The sequence below is a fragment of the Heterobasidion irregulare genome (assembly GCF_000320585.1).
Source record: "Heterobasidion irregulare TC 32-1 unplaced genomic scaffold scaffold_01, whole genome shotgun sequence".
NCBI lineage: Eukaryota > Fungi > Basidiomycota > Agaricomycetes > Russulales > Bondarzewiaceae > Heterobasidion > Heterobasidion irregulare.
Window position 1 is genome coordinate 2,034,336 of NW_009258197.1, and position 19,197 is coordinate 2,053,532.

A 19,197-nucleotide genomic window follows, 5' to 3' on the forward strand; every position below is an offset into this window, starting at 1 on the left:
GAATCTAGTCGAGGAAGCTTCGGGGGCCGCTTGAAGGAATCTTCAGGTGATCTGGAGTCTGTGGTGAGAGCCTGCGAGTGGACGAGGGCTGAGTGTGCGTAGGGGCGCTTGAGGATGGACGAGGGGGTTGCAGGAGAAGTGGCGGGTATCCGATTTGAGGGGTCAATTTGCATGAGGAGGCGATGCCTGTGCCGGAGAGAAAAGGCTAGGCGCATAAGTATGGGCGATAGAGCACCGGTACCCACTCCAAGTCGTCTCAGAGTGCTCACCGAAGTAGCAAACAATTCCTTCGTCACACCCCCCGTCGGCATCGCCCGATCCTCCCACAGCCCGCAGTGCCGCACACATCCACCTCCTCTCGCGAGTTGCAAATATGAGTTCCAGCTTCGCCACTACGTTTGCACCCTACGTGAGTCGATACTCCCTTCCAAGTGAACCCACTCGCCGACATCCAGCCCCCGGCTTTCTCGCAGGCCCCACCTCCTGATGAACCTCAGCCCTCTTCTTCAAGAATCACTCGTCCTTGGCTCCCTGCACCCCCTCCATCACAGCAGGCAACCTCCTACCAATCGGGCGGAGTTCCGACATGGAACACATCCATGGCCGGCGGAGCGGGGGCAGCTGAGGAATCCGAAGAGCAGCAGAGCCAGTGGGAGACACGATACAACACACGAGTCGACGTTCTATCCGCGTTCGCATATATTCTTGGACCATTGTCTGGTAACCGTACTACATTCTTGCGTCTGAACGTCGTTTGACATCATGAGCAGCGCTGTTTCTACTTATAACGGAGACGAAAAATGATTATGTCCGGTTTCATGGTGAGTCCTTCCAAGGTTCGTCGATCCACTACTCCTAATGCATCCGTACAGCGTATCAGTCTGCTCTACTCACAACGCCCTTGCTTCTACTCCGCGTAATGACATCGCTGTTGGGGCTTCCCTCCTCTCTACGCACGCTCTTTACCCTGCTCCTCGTTGCACCTGCATCATTCATGGCGTAGGGCATTTCAGTTCGACATCTCTACTTCAACGTTAATTCGGTCCATCCTCAGGTATCAAGCATACAAGGGTGCGGCCCAGGATGGCTTGTACCGGTTTCATATCCCATCAATAGGGCAACTCGCGGAACAATGGCTACAGGAGGAATGATAGGTTGCCTTGATTGAGTTATTTCGACACGAACTTCTCATTGCGGAACCACTCAAGTATGGTCATCCAAGATATTGGTGTATACTTTCGATTCGTTACACTTGAGTGGCAGATAGTCAGGTAATGAATCACGACTGTCTCCAATGACCTTCCTCTGAGGCCTGCCACGGTGCGAGAAAGCCATCGGGTTCGGGATTCAGTACAAATCTATTGCTCATGCGAATACATAAAGACATTCCAGAATGCATCCAAAGATCGTTAGTCAAGTAGCATGTGATGTTCCAGCAAAAGCAGCCGTTCTGTTCAGGTACAAAGCCCGGTAAGCTGCAAACCAGTCTGGCAAGATTGAGTTAGAGAGTATTTGTCGATGAAAGGCCCAAGAAGAGGCCGTATCGCGTTGAGAACGGCGTCGGTGAGATTCTCGAGGACATCAAGAATGTCGATGAGAATGCATTTGACTTCATAGACAACTGCGGAGAAACATATGAACAGAGTAGGACGACGCATCGAACAGGAGGGCATACTAGGACCAAGAACAGGACCAAGGATCGGCAAGGAGTAGACGAGGATGTCAATGTCCTTGAGAACTTCCTTGTTCAAGTTGACCAGATTTTTGAGCAGAGTTTCTAGTTCATCGCTTCGATCGTAATTGGCCAAACCCTTCTGGCTGTTCCCAAGTACGGCCAAGGTATTTTGGAAGCCGGAGATATTGCTTTGAAAGTCCTTGACTTGAGATGTACATTTGTCAGAGAACTCCGAACCGCTGCCCTTCGCAGTCTTAGCCTCAGCGGAACAAGATTCTATAATCATATCTGGTAAAGGGATTGCCAAGATAAGTATGATGTATCTCACTGATGTTCGCGGCATGATCTTTGGCATTGACGTAGTAGCCGCTGAGGCTGCTGATACGGTCATGATAGGAACTGGCATCGGGGGCCGGTATGTTTTGCTTTTGATCGACAGGGACACTCTCACTCTCCGGGCCTTGGCGACGTGACAGGAAGACCTTCAGGGCGGTCGAATCCCGTCGATTCAAGTGATCGAAGAGGGAGGTAGGCGAGGGCAGGGGACTCGCCAAAGCGTGAAGGGACCGACCGAAAAAAAATGTCACAGAAACGGCGTAGAGGACCACGAGGGTTGGTTTGTAAGATAGCATAGCAGAAAGTTGTCGTGGGCTAGAAATGAAAGCGAAGTGAAAGCAGTTGCGTCTAGCGCGGAAAGATGCAAAGGAATCGCCTCAAGACTGATGAGATGCACACGAAAGATGACACCGCAGTGGTTGCAAGTGAAAATTTTGGGAGACGATAAACAGGAGCTTGCCTTTTTATGGGGTGGGTTGAACTTTATTTGCAGAAGTTGAGCCAAATAAACACCAAACTGAACGCGCCAGTCATGTGATTGGAGCATGGTCACGTTGCATAATGTCAAAAGCACATCGTAACACAATGATCCACTGTTTCTGGAACTAGCACTCATAAACAATAAGCTCGACGGATGCATAGAAAAAGTATTCAACAAACAAGAGAACACAAGTGTACTAAAGATCTCACCAAACTATCCCAAAGTCCTCTATGACCACGCCGGCTTGGTGCCGGTGAATCAGAATATACTAAAGAGCGTGCGAATGAAAGATGGATGTGGTCAACGGCGAGAAACAGGAAGAGATGGGCCATCGGAAGGTAAATAATCGGACAATCAGCCAACAAGTCCACGAGACATGAGGTTCCTCGGATATAATATCAAGCCCATTGATCAGGCAGCGATACATGATTTGCCGCTCGAAGAAAGCTTGTAGCCAGTCATGCAGTTGTATACTAGTATGGTGGTATTGAGTACATCGGCAGAGGTGGATAAAAATAGCAGAACTTACCGGCACATGAACCCTGCTCGCATCCAACATTCCAAGCGCCCTTGATCGCAGTGCAGTCCTGGCCAGCACCTGTCGAGAGACAACCACCACAGGACTCCAACTCTTGAGTGGTATCGATGCATTCATAGTCAGAGGAAAGCCCGCTAACATTCGCAATGGGGCAAGCGTTTAGGCCAGTTGGGCAAAGAGATGCCGCGCGAGCCTTGCGAGACTTCTTATGGGTGCCAGAGGGAGTAGAAGGGGGCTGTGTAGGATGCGAAGGGGGAGATGGCTGGCACTTCCAGGTGTTGGAGATCCAGTCCCAACCACCGGGGCACTGGGGGGGAGGGTTGTTCGCAGGGGGGTGGTGGGGCACACAGCACCCCTGATCTTTGCCCCAGTACCACCCAGAGGTAGGACACTCCGATCCTGAAGGAGGCGAGGGCGGGTTGGGAACACCACCGTGAGGAAGACAGCAACCCTTGGGAGAATACCTAAATCAAACCGTGCTCTCAGTAAGCTGTCACAGTTCCCTACATGATGACTGACCAAAATTCGCTGCTAGAGCAATCGGATGAAGAAGGCGTTGAAGGACTACGAGGGGTATTTGGGTTGCAAACACTGTCACCGTAACTCCAGGAGTGGGTGCTGGGGCAGGTTGGGGCAGGGTTGCCAGACGGAGGCTTACTCGAAGGCAAGCAGCAGGATTTCTCTAGATACATCAAGATTGTCAGTCTAGCGCCGACGATCGTGTTCTGTTCAACCAACCCGACGACCAATACCAGTTTCCAGAAGCCGGGCATGCCTTGCCGGAGCTGATCGAAATCCCCAATCAATATTCGTGATGCGGTCAGAGGTCAAAGCAGGCAATGAACACACGGAGGGCTTGGAGGCGCTTGAGGAGTTCCCTGCTTGACGCAACAGCTCTTGTTCTCGTACCAGAACTCTCCAGAACCACAATCAGTGGCTGCGGCCAAAGGCAGGGCGGTAGCAAGGACGGCAAATGCGGCGACGAGAAGACGACCCATGGTCATGATTCAAAGATTGTGCGAGTATAACGAGCGACGGGGACTCAAGAAAGTGAGAAAGAAAGGACGCGCCCGGTTCTGTTGAAGAAAACGATACGCATCCCACGTTCTTATACCCACACGGCCCATCAAACTAGAATCGGAGATAACCTTCCAGGTCATGTGGAAACAAGAGATCAGTTCGGTTTGTCGTCTCATTGATCTTGCCCGCCTAAGGAGGGTCCCGACTGCTTCCGTGCCTGCTCCACGCCTAAACCGTTCGATTTCGTGTAGTTGTCTCAGGGAACCGTCCGCACAAACCGCTCACAAGGACGGAAGTATTTGGGCGAGAGACAAGGACCAGACAAAGTGGCAAGGGCTGATGTGGACAAAATCAAGTCATTGTATAGTTGTCCTGAAGCATAAAGAGATGAAACAGGTGCTTACTAGTCCAGTGAATAGAGGCGGGGTGACACGGCGACATCATCCGCCGAGCCATTGCCATTGACCTGCTGCTTATTAGTCACCGCATGCAGTGTGTTCCAGTTGTGTTCCAGTGCTGTGCTCCAGGATGCAGACCTATCAATCAGGCAATTGATATCTTCAACTCTTCCCAGGATGTACAACATGTACATCAACAACTACTGATTGCCATGTACAAGCGGAATATACGGAATGAAAAGGCTCTGCTCGCCCGTTGGCAAGCAGTCTTGTGAACGTCTGATGCTCAGCGCTCAGCAGCGATTAGTCAACTTTCCGCATCACAAGTGCTTCTGTTCGAAGAGAATGCGAAGAAACACAGTGACGTGTCGGTGGATGACTTGAGGGGTAGGACTGCCAAACTTCGCCCTGACGACTAGAGCCGCATCGGCATCTACGTACCTGGCGAATGCTGGCAAGCCAGATACAGTAGCCTTTCGACCAAAAAGTCACAAACAAAGGACAATGTACATTAAAATTCTTTCAACTTCAGCTTCCGTGGTACTGCACACATGTAAAGAACGGAGCGTGATTAAACATTCCTACTTGAATCGTGGATCTCTGTCTCTCTAACGTTCAGCCTTGATTGACAAATGTCATCAGTGGAGTAACTCCCAGTTAGGAGCAAAAGATCACACACCCGATCCCTCGGTAGCTGCTAATGTCTTCTGTAGCGCGTGCGTCGCGAAGTACCGTACATCTGCATCTTGATCGTTTTTCAATTTCTCCAAGGCAGGGAAGATCTTTTGCCGGGCCGATTCTTGACCCTCAGGAATGTTACCATATGTCGCGGCTAGGACCTCTAGAGACTTTGCAACATTGAACCGGATGTTTGGGATAGGATCAGTGGCCAGGTGAAGCAGAGCATCGAGGATTTCGTTGAGAACGATGTCGAAATTCAACGACGGCGCAATGGTCTAGATTGTAAGTTCAGCAATGGGTGCAACGGGACCGGCGGAAAGCACTCACGGCGATCGCCTGGACAGTAGTCATCCGGTATAAATAGTTCGGATGCGCTCCCATGTTTACTACCTTTGGGACGATAGCCACGCGCGCCCACTCAACACCGAATACCTCCGTCAGTTTCTTTAGGTTGATCGTGGCAGCCTCGCGGATACTGAAAACAGTGTCGCCAAGCCACGACATACAGAGATTCCCGAGCTGCTCGTCAAAGAACGGCTTTCCGAGCTGGGTCGCGAGCAGGGGAATATATTCAATGATGGCCTGCCGGACGCGCCACGACTTATCCTCTGCGAGCTCGACTATCGCTGGGAGGAGGCTTTCAGCCAGAAATTGTATGCCAATGACTGTAATCCATGAGAATGATAAGCTACAGACAGAACGTGCACCCTCACCTTCATTTACTTGCTCAAGCTTGCTGATGATATTCAACCGTACTTCAGGGAACTCGTCCTTGAGCATGTGAAGGAAGAGTTGTAAGAGGTGCTCAATTGTAGCCTCTTTTCCAAGAAGGGGAGCAAGCCCAGTTATCTGGTTCGCAAGAGCGGCGCGAACATGTTGAGAACTATCCTGGCAAAGATCCCGCACGCAAGGGATGATGCGAGCAATGACAACTTCTCTTTCGAGTAGCTTAGAGAAACCTATATATCTTTTAAAATCGAACTCATCAAGAGAAACCGGTAGCGTACCTGGAATTTGGCCTGCAGCAGCTGTTCGAACTTCCGCTTCGTTGTCCTTCAAAAGCTGTACGTAATGACCCACTAACTCTTCTCGCACAAGCTCAACTCCTACTGCCTCCGACAGCTATCCCCGCTGATATGAGACGCTGTCTGGGCCAGATAATGTAATCGAGACTCACCGCATTGAAATGGGTAGCAGCCATGTATCGAACCCTCCAGCTTTTATCGGAGACGCTCTGCTTTATTTGCTTGAGTAATTGGTCCTTCGCTTCCGCAGGGGTGAGCTGCTGAGCGATAACAACGAGGTCTTCTACCGTTAACAGTCTAACAGAGTCTTGGTCGTCTGACTGCAGACGACGGTATATCGACAGACCATCGGACAATACGTGGGGCTTAGAAAGGCCTTTCACAAACCACTTTGGATGAAGAGTCTGACCGGGAGTCTATGGACAGATTCAGGGGCAGACTCACCTGAAGCCATTTCGCAGCAGCTCTCCGAACCATTGGTGTGTCATCGGACCCGAGCTCAGCAAATCCCTTCCGCAGCTCCTCTTGAATCGAAGGTGAGACTTTGGTATATACAGGAGCATAGAGGGCGGCGGATGATGCGCGTGATGTGAACCATTCGCCATGGGATAGCCGTTTCAGTAAGGGGATGTAGTATTGTTCGATTTGCTCCTGCGAGAGAACCTCGGCCACCTTCGTGATGGACTCTGCAGCCTATGACCCCACAAAAATACCATAGTCGTAGCGAATGGACATATTGACCAAGCAAACGTCAGCGATCTGGGCGAAGATGGTTTGGCAAGCGAAATAACGCACCTTGTCTCTCACAAGGGTCTCCTCAACAGCGGAAAGGTTTTCTAAGGGTCCCAGCAATACATGTGCATGCTCAGGCCCGCCAACATAATCACCAAAGTTCTTCCCAAGCTCCTCCGCTAATGCTAGCAAGACCTCATCTTCATCATCCACGGAATCCTGCAGGAAAGGAATCAACTCTTCCCGCGCACGATCGGGGCCCAATGCGAGAGCTATAGTAGAGATACGATGGATAGCGTTGAGGCGCAATTGAACGTCTTCCGAGCGCAACTCATCCATGAGAAGAGCGATCGGTGCAATCTAATTGTGCATTAGCTATATTCCCGAATTCCGTGAGCCACAGTGCACAGTTCGACATACATCATCTGTGGAGAAACCAGAGTCCATGGCGTACAACTTTCTGAGAGGATGAATCTGTCGGTAAAGGAGATGAGACGTGGAGGGTGGAGGTTGACAGCCAGCTGTATGCAAAGAATACTGAGGCTGTTGAGTGGGGCAAAGCAGATATGTTGACCGGATTTAGCCCAGTCTGGTGAGACAACACGCGCATTGCCACCATCGCCACTCCTCATCGTACTACCTCTTTTCCTATGTTGGCGTTCTACCGTCGAACGTTCTCCGTCTGAAACGGAAGCATTATGGCCAATAAAAATAAAAATAAAAACGAATGAAGAGCTTCGGTCGATATCGACGGCGTGACATAAATACGCATTCCTTCTTTAGTCTATGGAATTTTCAGTAGGATTTCTATACTCTTCAGATGGCCTCCTCTGCTATAGAATGGCCCTTCAAAATATAATATGCAATGCTGATCCCGCTGCCCAGCACCTTACTCTGAATGATCTGATCCCTTGGCCGCGTCCTCAATCCCGCTCAGATACTTTAATCGCACAGCCGCGATCCTTGTCCTCTTCCATTCCTTTGACCCTACTAGGCGCTCAAGTTCTTTGATGGTCTGCATTATCTTAACTTGAATAGTTTGCCTATCATCAAGGCTGTTCCGGTTGGACAAGGAAGCGCACAACTCACCATGATTATCTGCTCGAACGCTCTCAACGTCCGCTGGGGACGCTGCCTCCTCTAAAGCTTCCCTTGCTTCCATGATCTCCATGATGAGTTGTTGGTCATCGGTTTGGTCTGTCTCTGAAAGCTCTGTGTCCTCTAGACGTAGGATATATTCAACACGAGACAAGGGGTCCTTAAGAGTTTTGTATGCCTTGTTTGCTAAACCCGATAGGGAACGAGCAACATACACCTTGTCCTTGACTTGGCGTGAGCGTCGTTTCTACTGAATGCGGATACAACGTGTGCTTGCCTCGCCTCGAGCTGTCCAGATATCAGGATGGACGCACCACTGTAGATTACGATACTGCGTTCTCAACTTCCCAAGATCGACCAGGAAAGGATTGGGTTCATATGGAGCATCTAAGACTTGATAGTATGTCTGATTCGGACTGACTTGTGCTATATAGAAGCACTTGGGACAAGCAGGTAAGGGGGTCGGCAATGGCGCTTGGCAAGAGGGACAGCCGGACGGCAAAGTTTTGACTGATATATACCGTGGGCGTGATGCAAAGTCAGCGGGGCACGCAGATAGTATCCGCCAGTGAAGCAGCGGTCCCATGGGCGGGCGCAATATCGACCTGAAAACTGGATGAGGCATGAAATCGAAACGCGGTGGGCGGCCGAGAAAGTGATAGTGATCCTTGGGGTTCCTGCCACAGTGGACCAAATTATACATCATGACATCAGCGGGCAACTTGAATTGCCTACCAAGCGTCGCTGCGATTCACAACATACATGTCGTCTAGCTCACTTTCTCTTGAACAAATCCCACCTCCCAATTTAGGAGCAGATGACCCTTCTGCTGCTGATCCTGCACGTCTCCGTATCGCACGCCGGACGTTCTTCTCAAAGGCCTTCTCTGTACGAAATCTGACACACAGGCAGTCGACATCTAGGCCTGAGGACGATTCAAAGGGAAAACATAAAGCGGTCATACTGAATATTGGCGAAGAGCAGCCAACGGGCCCTCTGTCTTTCTCTCCTGTCGACATTCTTCAGGATTCTCCATCAATATCGACTGACGATTTGCCAGATGACAAGGACATGTACAGGTGGGCAATCGTGTATGAAAATCAGCGCGGGTGAGCTTCTCGTCGTTCATTCAACACCGTTTTGAACAATACCTATATCTTGATAAATCAGTATCACACTGTTCTCTACACCATATTATTCACCCCTTTCTCTCTTGCCGAACGACCCGCCCCCGTTCACACTCCCAGAAGTTGCTGGTTACTCGAATCGACAACCCCAACTTTCCTTGAGCGAATATCCTCTCCCGGACGGCACATGGCGCTGGGTGTCCCAATCCTGGTTGATTGACATGCGTGAGGGAGGCGAAGTTCAGTACGATGGCTTTGAGTACAACTGGTTCTTTCGGAAACACAACTGGCGTGCCGAAGTTGGGAAGCTCGGCGCTGGTGGTTGGGTACGAAGGCGGCGGTGGGTGAGGCTCATGGTGAGACCTGCCCGGGCGCTCGAGAGTCTTGGCTTAAGCCGTGGAGAGGCTTCACTAGGATTGTCTCCTCCCTCATCGGTTCGTGAATCCACTCCTGAAGCTGGGAAGTCTCTGCAGACTGGGGACGAATTTGATTGGGAATATTGTCATTCCACCATGCGACGTCAGCCACTGGATGGAATGAAACTCAAGCTGTGGAAACAGTGGCTTGGACTCGTAGATGTCTCGGAACAAGATACTGATTATATCGGAAAAATGCCCGCGGAAGACTACGTCACTCGGATCCTGTGCGACCATGTAAGTTTGACCTCAAAACGATAGTAATTTAAGTCTCAATATCCCTCTAAATTTATAGGTACAAGACATCTTCGAATCTTTTGTCCATCCAGACTCTAAACAAGCTTTTCTCGAGCTTGTGGCTAGGGCGGGTGTCCTTCCAATGTCGGTTCAGCATACGCTCGTTAGCAATATGTATGCCATAGACTTTGGAGCTATAGTCGGAGACTGCCTCAACTCAAGGAGGGCGAAAGGACGCGTGGAATGATCCGACGCAGCGGAGCCCATAAGTCGACAAGGTAGGTCTTTGTTTCTAGATGCGATTGAGGTCACAATGTCCGTTTTCAAATCTTGACGTATCGCTGTCTGTTTCAGAGACCTTGAAATTTAAGCGAATATCGTCTTAAAGTCGAGTTCCAGATTCCTATGAGTCTCCGTGGGTGTTGATGTAAGACGTGAAATAGACCCATCCGTTGAGCCAATTAACGGATGACCATTCTCTACGCTTGTATCACTTTTCTGGCTTCAAAGGCACTAGTCACTAATCAACGTTGAGGTCAACTTAGGTCATAATTGCCTGAAACTTAGTTCAAAGATAAATATCTCTTCAACCTTCAACAATCGGTCCTACTTCAACGGATGGCACTACCGATCAGGAACAGCGTTAGAAATGGCAAGGTAGTCTCCTGATCCAGCTCTCCACAGTGATCTTGCTCCTGCCCCACTATCAGGATTGCGATTGGTAGTGGGTGTGTCACCAAAATGTCCCAAGGCCTTGTGGGCACCATGAGCCTGCTAGTCAGTGCAGATACAAAAACCCTCACCTGCCACCACTTGCGACCTGTGCTCCACGATAAACTAGTGTCTATCCCTGCCTTCTGCATTCTGCCCTTGATGCCCGCGCCTAGCAGAAGACCAAACACTGTCAATAAGAATAGGGTGACTACGAGCTGATCCCTCGGGGAGTCCCGCTCTATAGCAACAGAACATTGTTCATAAGGATTGATACAAGTGATTCGAATTAACGCACGGAAACATCGAGCCTCAACATCTCCCTCCTTTCCTGTCGCTGTATCGGGATCTGTATCACCGAGCGAAGCACCGGCACAGACAGGTAGGTTCTGGTTCAGACACCACTGCTTCGTGCATGACAAGCATGGTTTGGACGGATCATCCGGGATGTCCATGTGTAGAATCGAGTAGTTAGCTCCGAAACAAACACCTATTGCGATAGTCAAGTATTTGCGAGATCGTAGGCGAATAAGGATGCATACACTTGCAGAAACTTGTTGCTTCCCATTTGTTTCCTAGCAGTGCATCGGCAGGGAGCTGTCTTTCTACTATATCAATTGACTGATGCGAGTAACTCAACGAAGTCGTACCACCAAGAAGAGTACAGCACAGAGAAAGAACGAAAATGATAGCATTGGCCGTGAAGGACTCGATGATGAGAGTCGTTGTCACAAGTTGAGTCTAGTTGACACAGCTTAAAGTCGAGATTTCAGAAAGAGATCCCGGCCGGAGATCCCGCACATCTCTCTCACACGCCGCTCACTTACAGTAACCTATGGATTATTTTAACACTGTACTCCCCGCGGACTCCGTTGAATTTTGCCCTCACACACTCGCAACCACCGTCTTTGTCTGTGGGACATACAAACTCGAACAGCCTACGCCTGTATCTCAGTCGAGCGAAGAGAACACCGCACCGGCGGCACCGCAAAAACGAGTGGGGAAATGTCTTGTTTTCCAGGTCAATGACGACAAGAAGAGCTTGTAGGTTGCTGACGCTCCGGTGCATAGTTCCTCATTCCCAAAACTGTATGTTAGCTCGCCCATTCACGAAATCTCATCGCCAGCCATCCTGGATATGAAATGGTGAGTTCGATGCTCATATTCACTACTACTCCCTGAGAATGTGCAGGTGTCATACTTCTGCTTCCCGATCCCCACTACTCGCAATAGCTGATTCAGAAGGCCATTTAACACTGAGTGAATGGGACATCAATCAGGTAGCCTCTGCTTTCAACATACCATGAAGGATGAAAGTGTCAGCTGTCACCGACATCATGACCATCGTTTACAGGGGCATTTGAACAACATTGCCAATATCGCTTGTGCAACGTCGGATGTACTTTGTTTGTCCCTCGACTGGTCGAATCGCAGATCACATGTGGAGTACGTTTTCGTTCGAAGGAAGCACAGAACTCCTCACATATATTTGTTGACAGTACGATCGGCTCTGTGGTCGTCTCTCTATCTAATGGAAAGCTAGCATTGCTGAAGCCAGAGAATGCGACGGGGCTATCAGTAACAGACACTTGGATTGCCCATGAATATGAGCCGTGGGTCGCAGCTTGGAACTACTGGGATACTAATGTTATCTATTCTGGTACATCGATTTATTTCCAACTTCCATTGTGTATTGTGTCTCATGCATTGATTGTCTTATAGGAGGGGATGACTTGAGAATGAAGGCATGGGATATTCGTCAAGGCTTTAATCGCCCATTCTCTATCAACAAGCAGTTTGTTCAACCATATATAATTCCCTGTTGCCTTTTTCTCAAAAGAGAAGCAGGTTTAACGCAGGAATAACATCTATACAAAGCCATCCACATGTTGAACACGTTGTCGCCGTCGGAAGGTCTGGCTTTTCCACACAATCTTGTCGAATTGCTCTGACTTGCTTTCGACAGTTATGATAACACTGTTCGTATATACGACAGCCGCAAATTGTTAACTCCCCTCGTGCAGGTAGACGTCGGAGGAGGTGCTTGGCGGATAAAATGGCATCCTTCTGTCCGAAGACAGCACGATCTTCTTGTTGCTTGCATGCATAGTGGCTTCAAAGTCGTCAAGCTCGCTGACACGTGGACAAACATTGGCGAGTTAACGGCCACGCCAGGCGAGAGTTGGGAGATCATGCAGAGATTTGACAAGCATGAGTCGTTAGCATACGGCGTGGACTGGTCCCACGCTGAAGATGTGAAGCACCAAGACAAGGTACAAGAAACGCTCATTGCAAGCGCATCGTTTTATGATTGTGCGCTGCACCTTTGGAGCGGGTAGTTAGTGGGGTCAGTGCGATGCTACAGCATGATTGTGTGAATGTCAAAAGGATTATAGCTAATAAATTTTGTGTTTCAGTATCATCAGGTATCAATGTAGTAGGTCCTGTCATAAGGGAATATGCGAACTCTTCTGCTAATATGTTCCAGTAGATTCGGCTTTCTAGCCCTGTTGTTTCCGAAATGCAGCATTCGGACCGTTTAGAACAAAGTTCAGTGTCCACCGAGCCAATCCTCGGTTGGTATCCATACGATATGTTCCCGAAGTGAGTAGATGAGCAAGTGACAATGTAAATGCAATCCTATTGAAAAGAAGGTTTAGAAGGCTGTCGTCAGATCCAAGAAAAAACTTGCCTTTCGAGTGCATATACGCTGCCTTTCCCACTTCGAGCCCATGTGTTGGGCAAGCATGCTCTAATAGCCCTTGGCAAAACATACAGCGCCATCTCTCCCCTCCTGCGACCATTTTCGATCCAGATGCTACTTCCACAAGCGAGGCAGCCGGCCATGATGCACCCGAAAGGACCATCGTAGAAGTCATGAGATATTTTTGGGAGCAAACGGGCGATGAGGTGCGTGCGGGTCAGGCAGATGGCCATCCAGATCGAAGACACGAAGGTGGATAGAAATGAAGCACTACGTACGGCACCTATGAGCAATCGGAAAATCTCCGGGAGGCGGAGGAGCGAGCGAGGGCGAGTGAGGAGGATTGGTATGAAGTGAACCTGAGGAAGTGTTGAATTAGAAAACTGGACGAGGCACGGGCGGGTATGTCATACAGGAAGATAGATAGCTACAGCCTTTAGGAATGCGTGCTGGGCACGAAAAATCGCATTGCCTGTGCAGCTTACACCACCAGTCCCGTGGATGATTTCGCAGGGAACTCCTCCTACACCATCGCGGCCAGAAACACCTAGCGCCTTCCAGGAAGCATTGGCCATTGACCCACCATATGCAGGGACACTCAATGGTGTGCCCCAGGAGGCAGGATAACCAAGGTCCTGCGAAAGCGTGGCCAACATGTTCGGTTGCAGCTTTGTTCCGTTGATATACGACCATTGGCCCGAACGAATGGCGCGGAGTCCACTGGAGAGACGAGGGTCTATATTCGCCATGGAGGTGATCCTGATTATAATGAACAAAATTATTAGCCATATCATCCCCCGAAAAGATATGTCAAATATCAAATCACTGACCACTTCATATAAGAGCTCGGAAGTCTAAACGTTTGCAGTGCAGAGGTGGATTAGTAAGTCTCGTGGCGGTATGAAGTGAAAAGCGAAGACCACCTTTCGGGCTCATAAAAAAAACACCACATGATTCTTTCATTTCAAACAAAGGAAGATGAGCATATCTAGACAGACTGCAGGATTAGAAAAAATACGAACCTTGCACTGCTGGCCCAGAAAACCATTGCATCGATTTTGGTCGTGATGTGCTGCCGCCACCTTCGCGCATCATCGTGCTCCTCCCCGACGCGTTTGAACACAACATGTTGTACCGCGGCATCCAGTGCACGAACCAGAAGTAACAGCGTTAAATCCAGCGTGGCCGAAGTGCGGCCCGTGACATTCCTGCGAGATGTAGAGATCAACGGCATAGTGATCCCGAGTTTCTTCGAAGATAGCCGCCGCGCCTGCATAAGCACGATGGCCACAAACGACGAGCACGCATATATTGCGAACGTCTTCCGCTCTTGAGAGATGGACGATATGTATTCTTTGAGTGCTTGCAGCTGGTTGGCAAGTCGTCCGAATCGCGGGCTCCACGGTTGTTTGGGTGAAGCAAGGGTGTCGTCTAGGTCAGTTTCGAGTCTCTTCCACAGGTATTGGAGAGCGGAGCCGCCACCGATAGCGACGGTAATAGCGAAAGGGAAGCTTGTAATCTTCAACTCGCGCTTTACGATTGTTTGAAGTCCAAGGACACCTTTGGAGCGAGCCTTGGGAGACACTATGAAAGAAAGTAAAGCCGGACCGAGGCTAAGTGATAACGCTAGTGAATATGTGCGAATAGAGACTTGAAGCGGATGGCCATCTGGTAACGAGAGCAAATAATCTTCGATAGCATTCATCACCTGAGCTGTCGAGTCGGTAGTGTGTTTGAGAGGGCGTCAGAAGGAGCTCTGCAGTAAATTAGAGAAATCATGGCTAAGTTTGAACTGTCCACTTTCACGTGCTTTCCCAGCAGGCTAGACAGGAGCATTATAGGGATAAATACTATAAGTATCGCAATCATAGCTAACTTTGTAAGAAATTGTTCCCAAGTGGGTGATACCACTCTCCTTTGGGACAACAGCAAAATGGACCGCCTGACGTGTTTGGCCGAAGGGTCGTACAGTAGAGGGTCGCCGAAGGTACTTACAGTAACTATGCGACGCGGTGAGGGACGTGTTTCGGTATTTGCCGAACGGACTTTGATTTGCCGGAGGCTCAATCTCAACGTAACCATACCCAGTAGACGCAAGAAGGTCTAAATCAACGCCTCCAGGTCTATATCATGGTGAGCTTCGCCTTCTGTGTCGCCAGATGCACTGGGAAACATTCGAGGGCCAAAGAACGGAAGAATTTGAAGGAAGAAAGGGTTGGATGGATATTGGAGAGATAGGATGAAGAGCAAGCGATCACACAGGTGTAATATTCTGACCTTTGTGTTTCTTAGGCCGACAACGCCCCCGTCACCATTCGCACAAGGAAGTTCATCACGAACCGCTTGCTTGCACGGCGTCAGTTCGTTGTCGATGTCCTCCATCCCTCTCGGCCCAACGTCCCCAAAGCCGAGCTCTCTGAGAAGCTTGCAGCGATTTACAAGACACAGAAAGACCGCGTCGTATCATTTGGCTTCCGGACGCACTTTGGTGGAGGTCGGAGCACTGGTTTTGCTCTCATCTACGACGATGAGGCTTCGCAGAGGAAGTTTGAGCCCAAGTATCGTCTAGTACGAGTGCGTAATTTTTCTCATGGTGGCTTCATGCTCGATAACTCAATCATATCCTCCAGTCTGGTCTTGAGACCAAGGTCGACAAGGCCTCCCGCAAGCTCCGGAAGGAGCGGAAGAACCGCGCGAAGAAGGTCTGTCTTTCTTCCCATAACGCTGCCCTCTTACCTTGACATTGCACAATCAGCTCCGCGGCACTAAAAAAGTCAAGGCCTCTGAGCCTCCGAAGAAGAGCAAATAGGCTACTTTTTCGGTCTTCGGTTTTGGTCTTCGCCCATTGCATATCGTCGCGTCGAGCATTGTGTATCTTACTGCGTATGCTTTCCTCTATCCTCTCATGATTCCATGCGCCCACAGAAATATCGATCATGCGTGCGTCTGTTCATGAATCTTGTCTGAAGACTGCAACATGACTGGTAATAGGATGTAGCCTGCGTCCCGTGAGTGTCGTGTTATGTAAATCGCGGCGCGGAAGTTTTATTCGGAGGATGCTATCTGCTCTGTCATTGCATACTGAGATGACTTTCTGTCGACTCAATTCGTCTGCATTACGGGGGTCGTAATGCATATGGGTGACTGCAAATAGGTGATGCTAAAGTTGCACTCTGCGTTGCTTGAGTTATGAGGAACAGCAATGATGTACATGCTGCTATACTATATGCGCCATTTAACAATCACCTGAGTAGGAGAAGGGATAATCGAAATTACATGTGGGTATCCTAAAGCTAATACTATAGCGCGACGGGAAAATAACAGTAGCAGAAGAAAGAAGGGTTCCCGCATTTTCAAAACCCGAACTTCTTGTGGATGATATCCGGGTCTTCCTGATATTCTTCTGCCGAAACCCACATCTAAAGACAGGTAGTCAACAAATGAAACTCGAAATTGACGAAAGACCGTACCTTTTTGAATGTATTCAAACCAGCCAAGATAGACCCCCCAATCCATGTTGAGTACTTGCGTTCTGGAGGTGCGTAGATCTTTATCTTTACATCCTTGAGAGCCAACTTCTTCACTTCGTTGAGCAGACGATCCCCGAAACCTATCGTAGAACCAAGTTAAGCGTGAAATGTTAGAGACGATCAGGAAACTACGCACCGCGACATAGCGTACTTCCTCCACTGAGGACGATGTTTGAGAAGAGGCTCTTTCGCAGGTCCAAGTCAACACGGTTTATGGAATCAACTACGACTTGGTGCACTCCGGCATCCTCTTGACCGATGAGCTCAGGATTGAATAGAATTTCCGGCGCACGGAATCGTTCCGGACCGAGCTACATTCGATCCCATGTTAGAGGAATAATATGTTGAGACATCCAACATGTCGACTCGCCTGTACAGTGTTGCCATCAGGTAATCGGAACTCTTCCCCTCGACCAAGGGTATCCTTCTCTTCTTTTGACGGGTTCAAGGCCACATAACAACATTTTTCCTTGATCGTCCGCACGACCTCACGTTCCGCTGTAGTATGCAGATGGTGGCCAGATTTACGGAGCAGCAGTTGCAGATGGTCCGTAACGTCCCTGCATAATCCACCTCTCAGGACGTCTGCGATACAATGAGACAGGGTCTCCTACCTTCCTGCAACATCTATTCGTCGAATCGCATGGGGCATCGAAAATCCTTCGAACACTGGTACAGCGTGTGTAACGCCGTCTCCAGAGTCCAGGACTATCCCTGTCGTGCGCCCTGATGAGTATCTAGATTTGAACGCGATCAGGACATTCGATAGCGATAAGGAAAATGAAGAGGCGTAACAAACAATGAAAGGACGGCTTGAACTGAGATGTACAAAGCCGGTACGTTGAATGTATCAAAGAATATCTGCGCTGCAACGTCGCGGTTGGTGCGAGGATTGAGTGGAGCCTCCGTCAGAAGGACTGGGTGCTAAGCGAGAGCGCATTAAAGATCCCATGACGTGCTGAGAGACCGATGAACACTACCTCTTCGCTTAATGTGCCAAGTTCCTCAGCGTAGACCCAATTCCATATACGCTCCATGTCATCCCAATCTGTGACAATGCCGTGTTCCATGGGATATTTGATCTTCAACAGCCCTCTAAACTCTTGGGCCTTCCGACCTATAAATACGTCCCCCTCGAGTGCACCTGCCATGACACGAACATGCTTCGGGCGTCCGACGCTAGATGCGGACAAACCTCAATTTGAAGTATTTGACCTAAGCAATAGACGCACAATGAAGGAAAGAAACACTTGGGATGGTCTTGTCCAGCGAAACCAGCCTTGATAGCGCCTGAGCCCTAACGGACCGGAGGTCAGTCTCTGGGCATGGTGATAGAACGAACGAAAGGGCAGACGTTGTCGATCACGACCGGCTGATTGGTAAGGACATCCTCGAACTCTGCAGACATGTTGCGCTGATGCACGCAATCGAGATGTTAGAAGGGAATTGGGCCAGCGAAAGGTGAGTAGGCGAGAGGCTGCGAGTACGAGTCCAACAACGTCAAGACGCGTTTGGGTGAGGGTGGCGCGTCACATGTTCACACAGTGTTCACACCTCATTGAACGACCAGCACTGACACTGCACTGACCACCAAGAACCACCATCAAGTCTCAGCGCCTTCGTCACGGAGAGAAATTTGTGCCATGTCAGACTTTGTGCAAGGACTTGATCCCTCGAGATTCGTTCTCGCGGAAACTGTCTGTCCCTTTCCTAGTGTAACCTGACTGCATACATGCTAATATCTGTACCACGGACAGGTTTTGTCATTTGCCATCAGTCCGTTTGCCGCCCCAACATACAACCTACCCATCTTCCTTTTTGGATTGTATGCACAGGAAAATACAGAGGCTGTGTTGTCATTGCAGGTGGTAAGCTGCGTGTATTCTTCACCGGAATAGGCGCTAGTGATCAACATTTCGCATCCCAGTTCTCAGCGCTTCTAGGCGCTTCTGCTCTTTTCGATCTCATATGGATGTTCCAAAACCCTCAAGCATGGGTCATTAGGATGGTCAGCGTTCTGATCTTCCTCTTCAAGGTAATTTAACGGCATTGCGTCATCTTTGCTTCGTGTTGAATCCTGAAGTGCGCGTAGGCCCCAACCTTTCTTGCATTCGCCAACTCCCTCCGTTCAAGAGGCCATCTCACTGGTCTTGGAGGTCTTGGAGGTGGTGACCTCAGCGGTCCAACTGGTAAGCCTTTTGTTCTCGTTGGTCTAGAATAACCTCATAGCTTGTGCAGTTTGGACGATGCCGGGAGGTTTCTCCTCCAATGATAGGGATGGATATCAAGCTGTCCACGAGCACTCTGTGCCAGAAACGGCTCGCCCTCCAATTGCATCTCCCCAGATTCATCAGGCGCCTCCAGCACCAGGTGCCTACCAGTCAGTGTAACCCAATTACTTCTGCTGGCTTGAGTTCCGGCACGAACGAGAGGGAACGGATGTAAAACAGAACCGAATACCTATTTAGATCCCTCATGGGTGTGAGTA

The 19,197-nt window shown here is 49.6% G+C and overlaps 12 protein-coding genes across 12 annotated transcripts; 5 read left to right on the forward strand and 7 right to left on the reverse strand.

The window, feature by feature from the left end:
• Positions 1-476: 476 nt before the first annotated feature.
• HETIRDRAFT_307416 (uncharacterized protein) lies at positions 477-1,151 on the forward strand (the record flags this gene model as incomplete). Its single annotated transcript, XM_009542851.1, has 4 exons — positions 477-720; positions 771-821; positions 873-999; positions 1,055-1,151. Coding segments are annotated over 4 exons (519 nt in total), but the record flags the coding sequence as incomplete, so codon positions are not given.
• A 303-nt stretch (positions 1,152-1,454) lies between these two features.
• HETIRDRAFT_166754 (uncharacterized protein) lies at positions 1,455-2,307 on the reverse strand (the record flags this gene model as incomplete). The annotated part of the gene is made up of 3 exons (XM_009542852.1): positions 1,455-1,621; positions 1,676-1,951; positions 2,004-2,307. The coding sequence occupies 3 exons, from the start codon at positions 2,305-2,307 to the stop codon at positions 1,455-1,457; spliced, it is 747 nt and encodes a 248-aa protein (XP_009541147.1).
• A 170-nt stretch (positions 2,308-2,477) lies between these two features.
• HETIRDRAFT_406937 (uncharacterized protein) lies at positions 2,478-4,105 on the reverse strand. The gene is made up of 5 exons (XM_009542853.1): positions 3,880-4,105; positions 3,769-3,815; positions 3,550-3,712; positions 3,022-3,494; positions 2,478-2,965 (listed from the first exon to the last, which is right to left on the reverse strand). Exons 1-5 carry the CDS (start codon positions 4,032-4,034, stop codon positions 2,904-2,906), a joined length of 900 nt encoding a protein of 299 aa, XP_009541148.1. The 5' UTR covers positions 4,035-4,105; the 3' UTR covers positions 2,478-2,903.
• An 827-nt stretch (positions 4,106-4,932) lies between these two features.
• On the reverse strand, positions 4,933-7,435 carry HETIRDRAFT_469075 (uncharacterized protein). Its single transcript, XM_009542854.1, has 9 exons — positions 7,307-7,435; positions 6,950-7,246; positions 6,599-6,847; positions 6,307-6,543; positions 6,137-6,251; positions 5,843-6,088; positions 5,457-5,794; positions 5,128-5,404; positions 4,933-5,068 (listed from the first exon to the last, which is right to left on the reverse strand). The coding sequence occupies exons 1-9, from the start codon at positions 7,331-7,333 to the stop codon at positions 5,064-5,066; spliced, it is 1,791 nt and encodes a 596-aa protein (XP_009541149.1). The 5' UTR covers positions 7,334-7,435; the 3' UTR covers positions 4,933-5,063.
• Positions 7,436-7,599: 164 nt separating this feature from the next.
• HETIRDRAFT_406939 (uncharacterized protein) lies at positions 7,600-8,645 on the reverse strand. Its single transcript, XM_009542855.1, has 3 exons — positions 8,262-8,645; positions 7,976-8,207; positions 7,600-7,915 (listed from the first exon to the last, which is right to left on the reverse strand). The coding sequence occupies exons 1-3, from the start codon at positions 8,568-8,570 to the stop codon at positions 7,776-7,778; spliced, it is 681 nt and encodes a 226-aa protein (XP_009541150.1). The 5' UTR covers positions 8,571-8,645; the 3' UTR covers positions 7,600-7,775.
• Positions 8,646-8,746: 101 nt separating this feature from the next.
• On the forward strand, positions 8,747-10,290 carry HETIRDRAFT_431631 (uncharacterized protein; the record flags this gene model as incomplete). The annotated part of the gene is made up of 4 exons (XM_009542856.1): positions 8,747-9,093; positions 9,155-9,764; positions 9,823-10,042; positions 10,119-10,290. The coding sequence occupies 3 exons, from the start codon at positions 8,747-8,749 to the stop codon at positions 10,009-10,011; spliced, it is 1,146 nt and encodes a 381-aa protein (XP_009541151.1). The 3' UTR covers positions 10,012-10,042; positions 10,119-10,290.
• Positions 10,291-10,564: 274 nt separating this feature from the next.
• Positions 10,565-11,048, reverse strand: HETIRDRAFT_243105 (uncharacterized protein; the record flags this gene model as incomplete). The annotated part of the gene is made up of 3 exons (XM_009542857.1): positions 10,565-10,716; positions 10,774-10,965; positions 11,018-11,048. Coding segments are annotated over 3 exons (375 nt in total), but the record flags the coding sequence as incomplete, so codon positions are not given.
• Positions 11,049-11,310: 262 nt separating this feature from the next.
• HETIRDRAFT_40962 (uncharacterized protein) lies at positions 11,311-12,814 on the forward strand (the record flags this gene model as incomplete). The annotated part of the gene is made up of 7 exons (XM_009542024.1): positions 11,311-11,519; positions 11,659-11,755; positions 11,830-11,921; positions 11,975-12,135; positions 12,198-12,270; positions 12,321-12,389; positions 12,442-12,814. 7 exons carry the CDS (start codon positions 11,311-11,313, stop codon positions 12,812-12,814), a joined length of 1,074 nt encoding a protein of 357 aa, XP_009540319.1.
• A 39-nt stretch (positions 12,815-12,853) lies between these two features.
• HETIRDRAFT_431632 (uncharacterized protein) lies at positions 12,854-14,884 on the reverse strand (the record flags this gene model as incomplete). Its single annotated transcript, XM_009542858.1, has 5 exons — positions 12,854-13,115; positions 13,168-13,538; positions 13,593-13,938; positions 14,010-14,033; positions 14,202-14,884. 5 exons carry the CDS (start codon positions 14,882-14,884, stop codon positions 12,977-12,979), a joined length of 1,563 nt encoding a protein of 520 aa, XP_009541153.1. The 3' UTR covers positions 12,854-12,976.
• Positions 14,885-15,255: 371 nt separating this feature from the next.
• HETIRDRAFT_378024 (uncharacterized protein) lies at positions 15,256-16,420 on the forward strand. The gene is made up of 5 exons (XM_009542859.1): positions 15,256-15,312; positions 15,472-15,753; positions 15,810-15,881; positions 15,935-16,119; positions 16,178-16,420. The coding sequence occupies exons 1-4, from the start codon at positions 15,310-15,312 to the stop codon at positions 15,986-15,988; spliced, it is 411 nt and encodes a 136-aa protein (XP_009541154.1). The 5' UTR covers positions 15,256-15,309; the 3' UTR covers positions 15,989-16,119; positions 16,178-16,420.
• A 15-nt stretch (positions 16,421-16,435) lies between these two features.
• On the reverse strand, positions 16,436-18,197 carry HETIRDRAFT_406946 (uncharacterized protein). The gene is made up of 9 exons (XM_009542860.1): positions 18,064-18,197; positions 17,942-18,006; positions 17,690-17,888; positions 17,509-17,633; positions 17,324-17,446; positions 17,080-17,269; positions 16,846-17,020; positions 16,650-16,789; positions 16,436-16,598 (listed from the first exon to the last, which is right to left on the reverse strand). Exons 1-9 carry the CDS (start codon positions 18,115-18,117, stop codon positions 16,533-16,535), a joined length of 1,137 nt encoding a protein of 378 aa, XP_009541155.1. The 5' UTR covers positions 18,118-18,197; the 3' UTR covers positions 16,436-16,532.
• Positions 18,198-18,352: 155 nt separating this feature from the next.
• HETIRDRAFT_307848 (uncharacterized protein) lies at positions 18,353-19,099 on the forward strand (the record flags this gene model as incomplete). The annotated part of the gene is made up of 5 exons (XM_009542861.1): positions 18,353-18,406; positions 18,467-18,577; positions 18,637-18,744; positions 18,802-18,877; positions 18,939-19,099. The coding sequence occupies 5 exons, from the start codon at positions 18,353-18,355 to the stop codon at positions 19,097-19,099; spliced, it is 510 nt and encodes a 169-aa protein (XP_009541156.1).
• Positions 19,100-19,197: the final 98 nt, after the last annotated feature.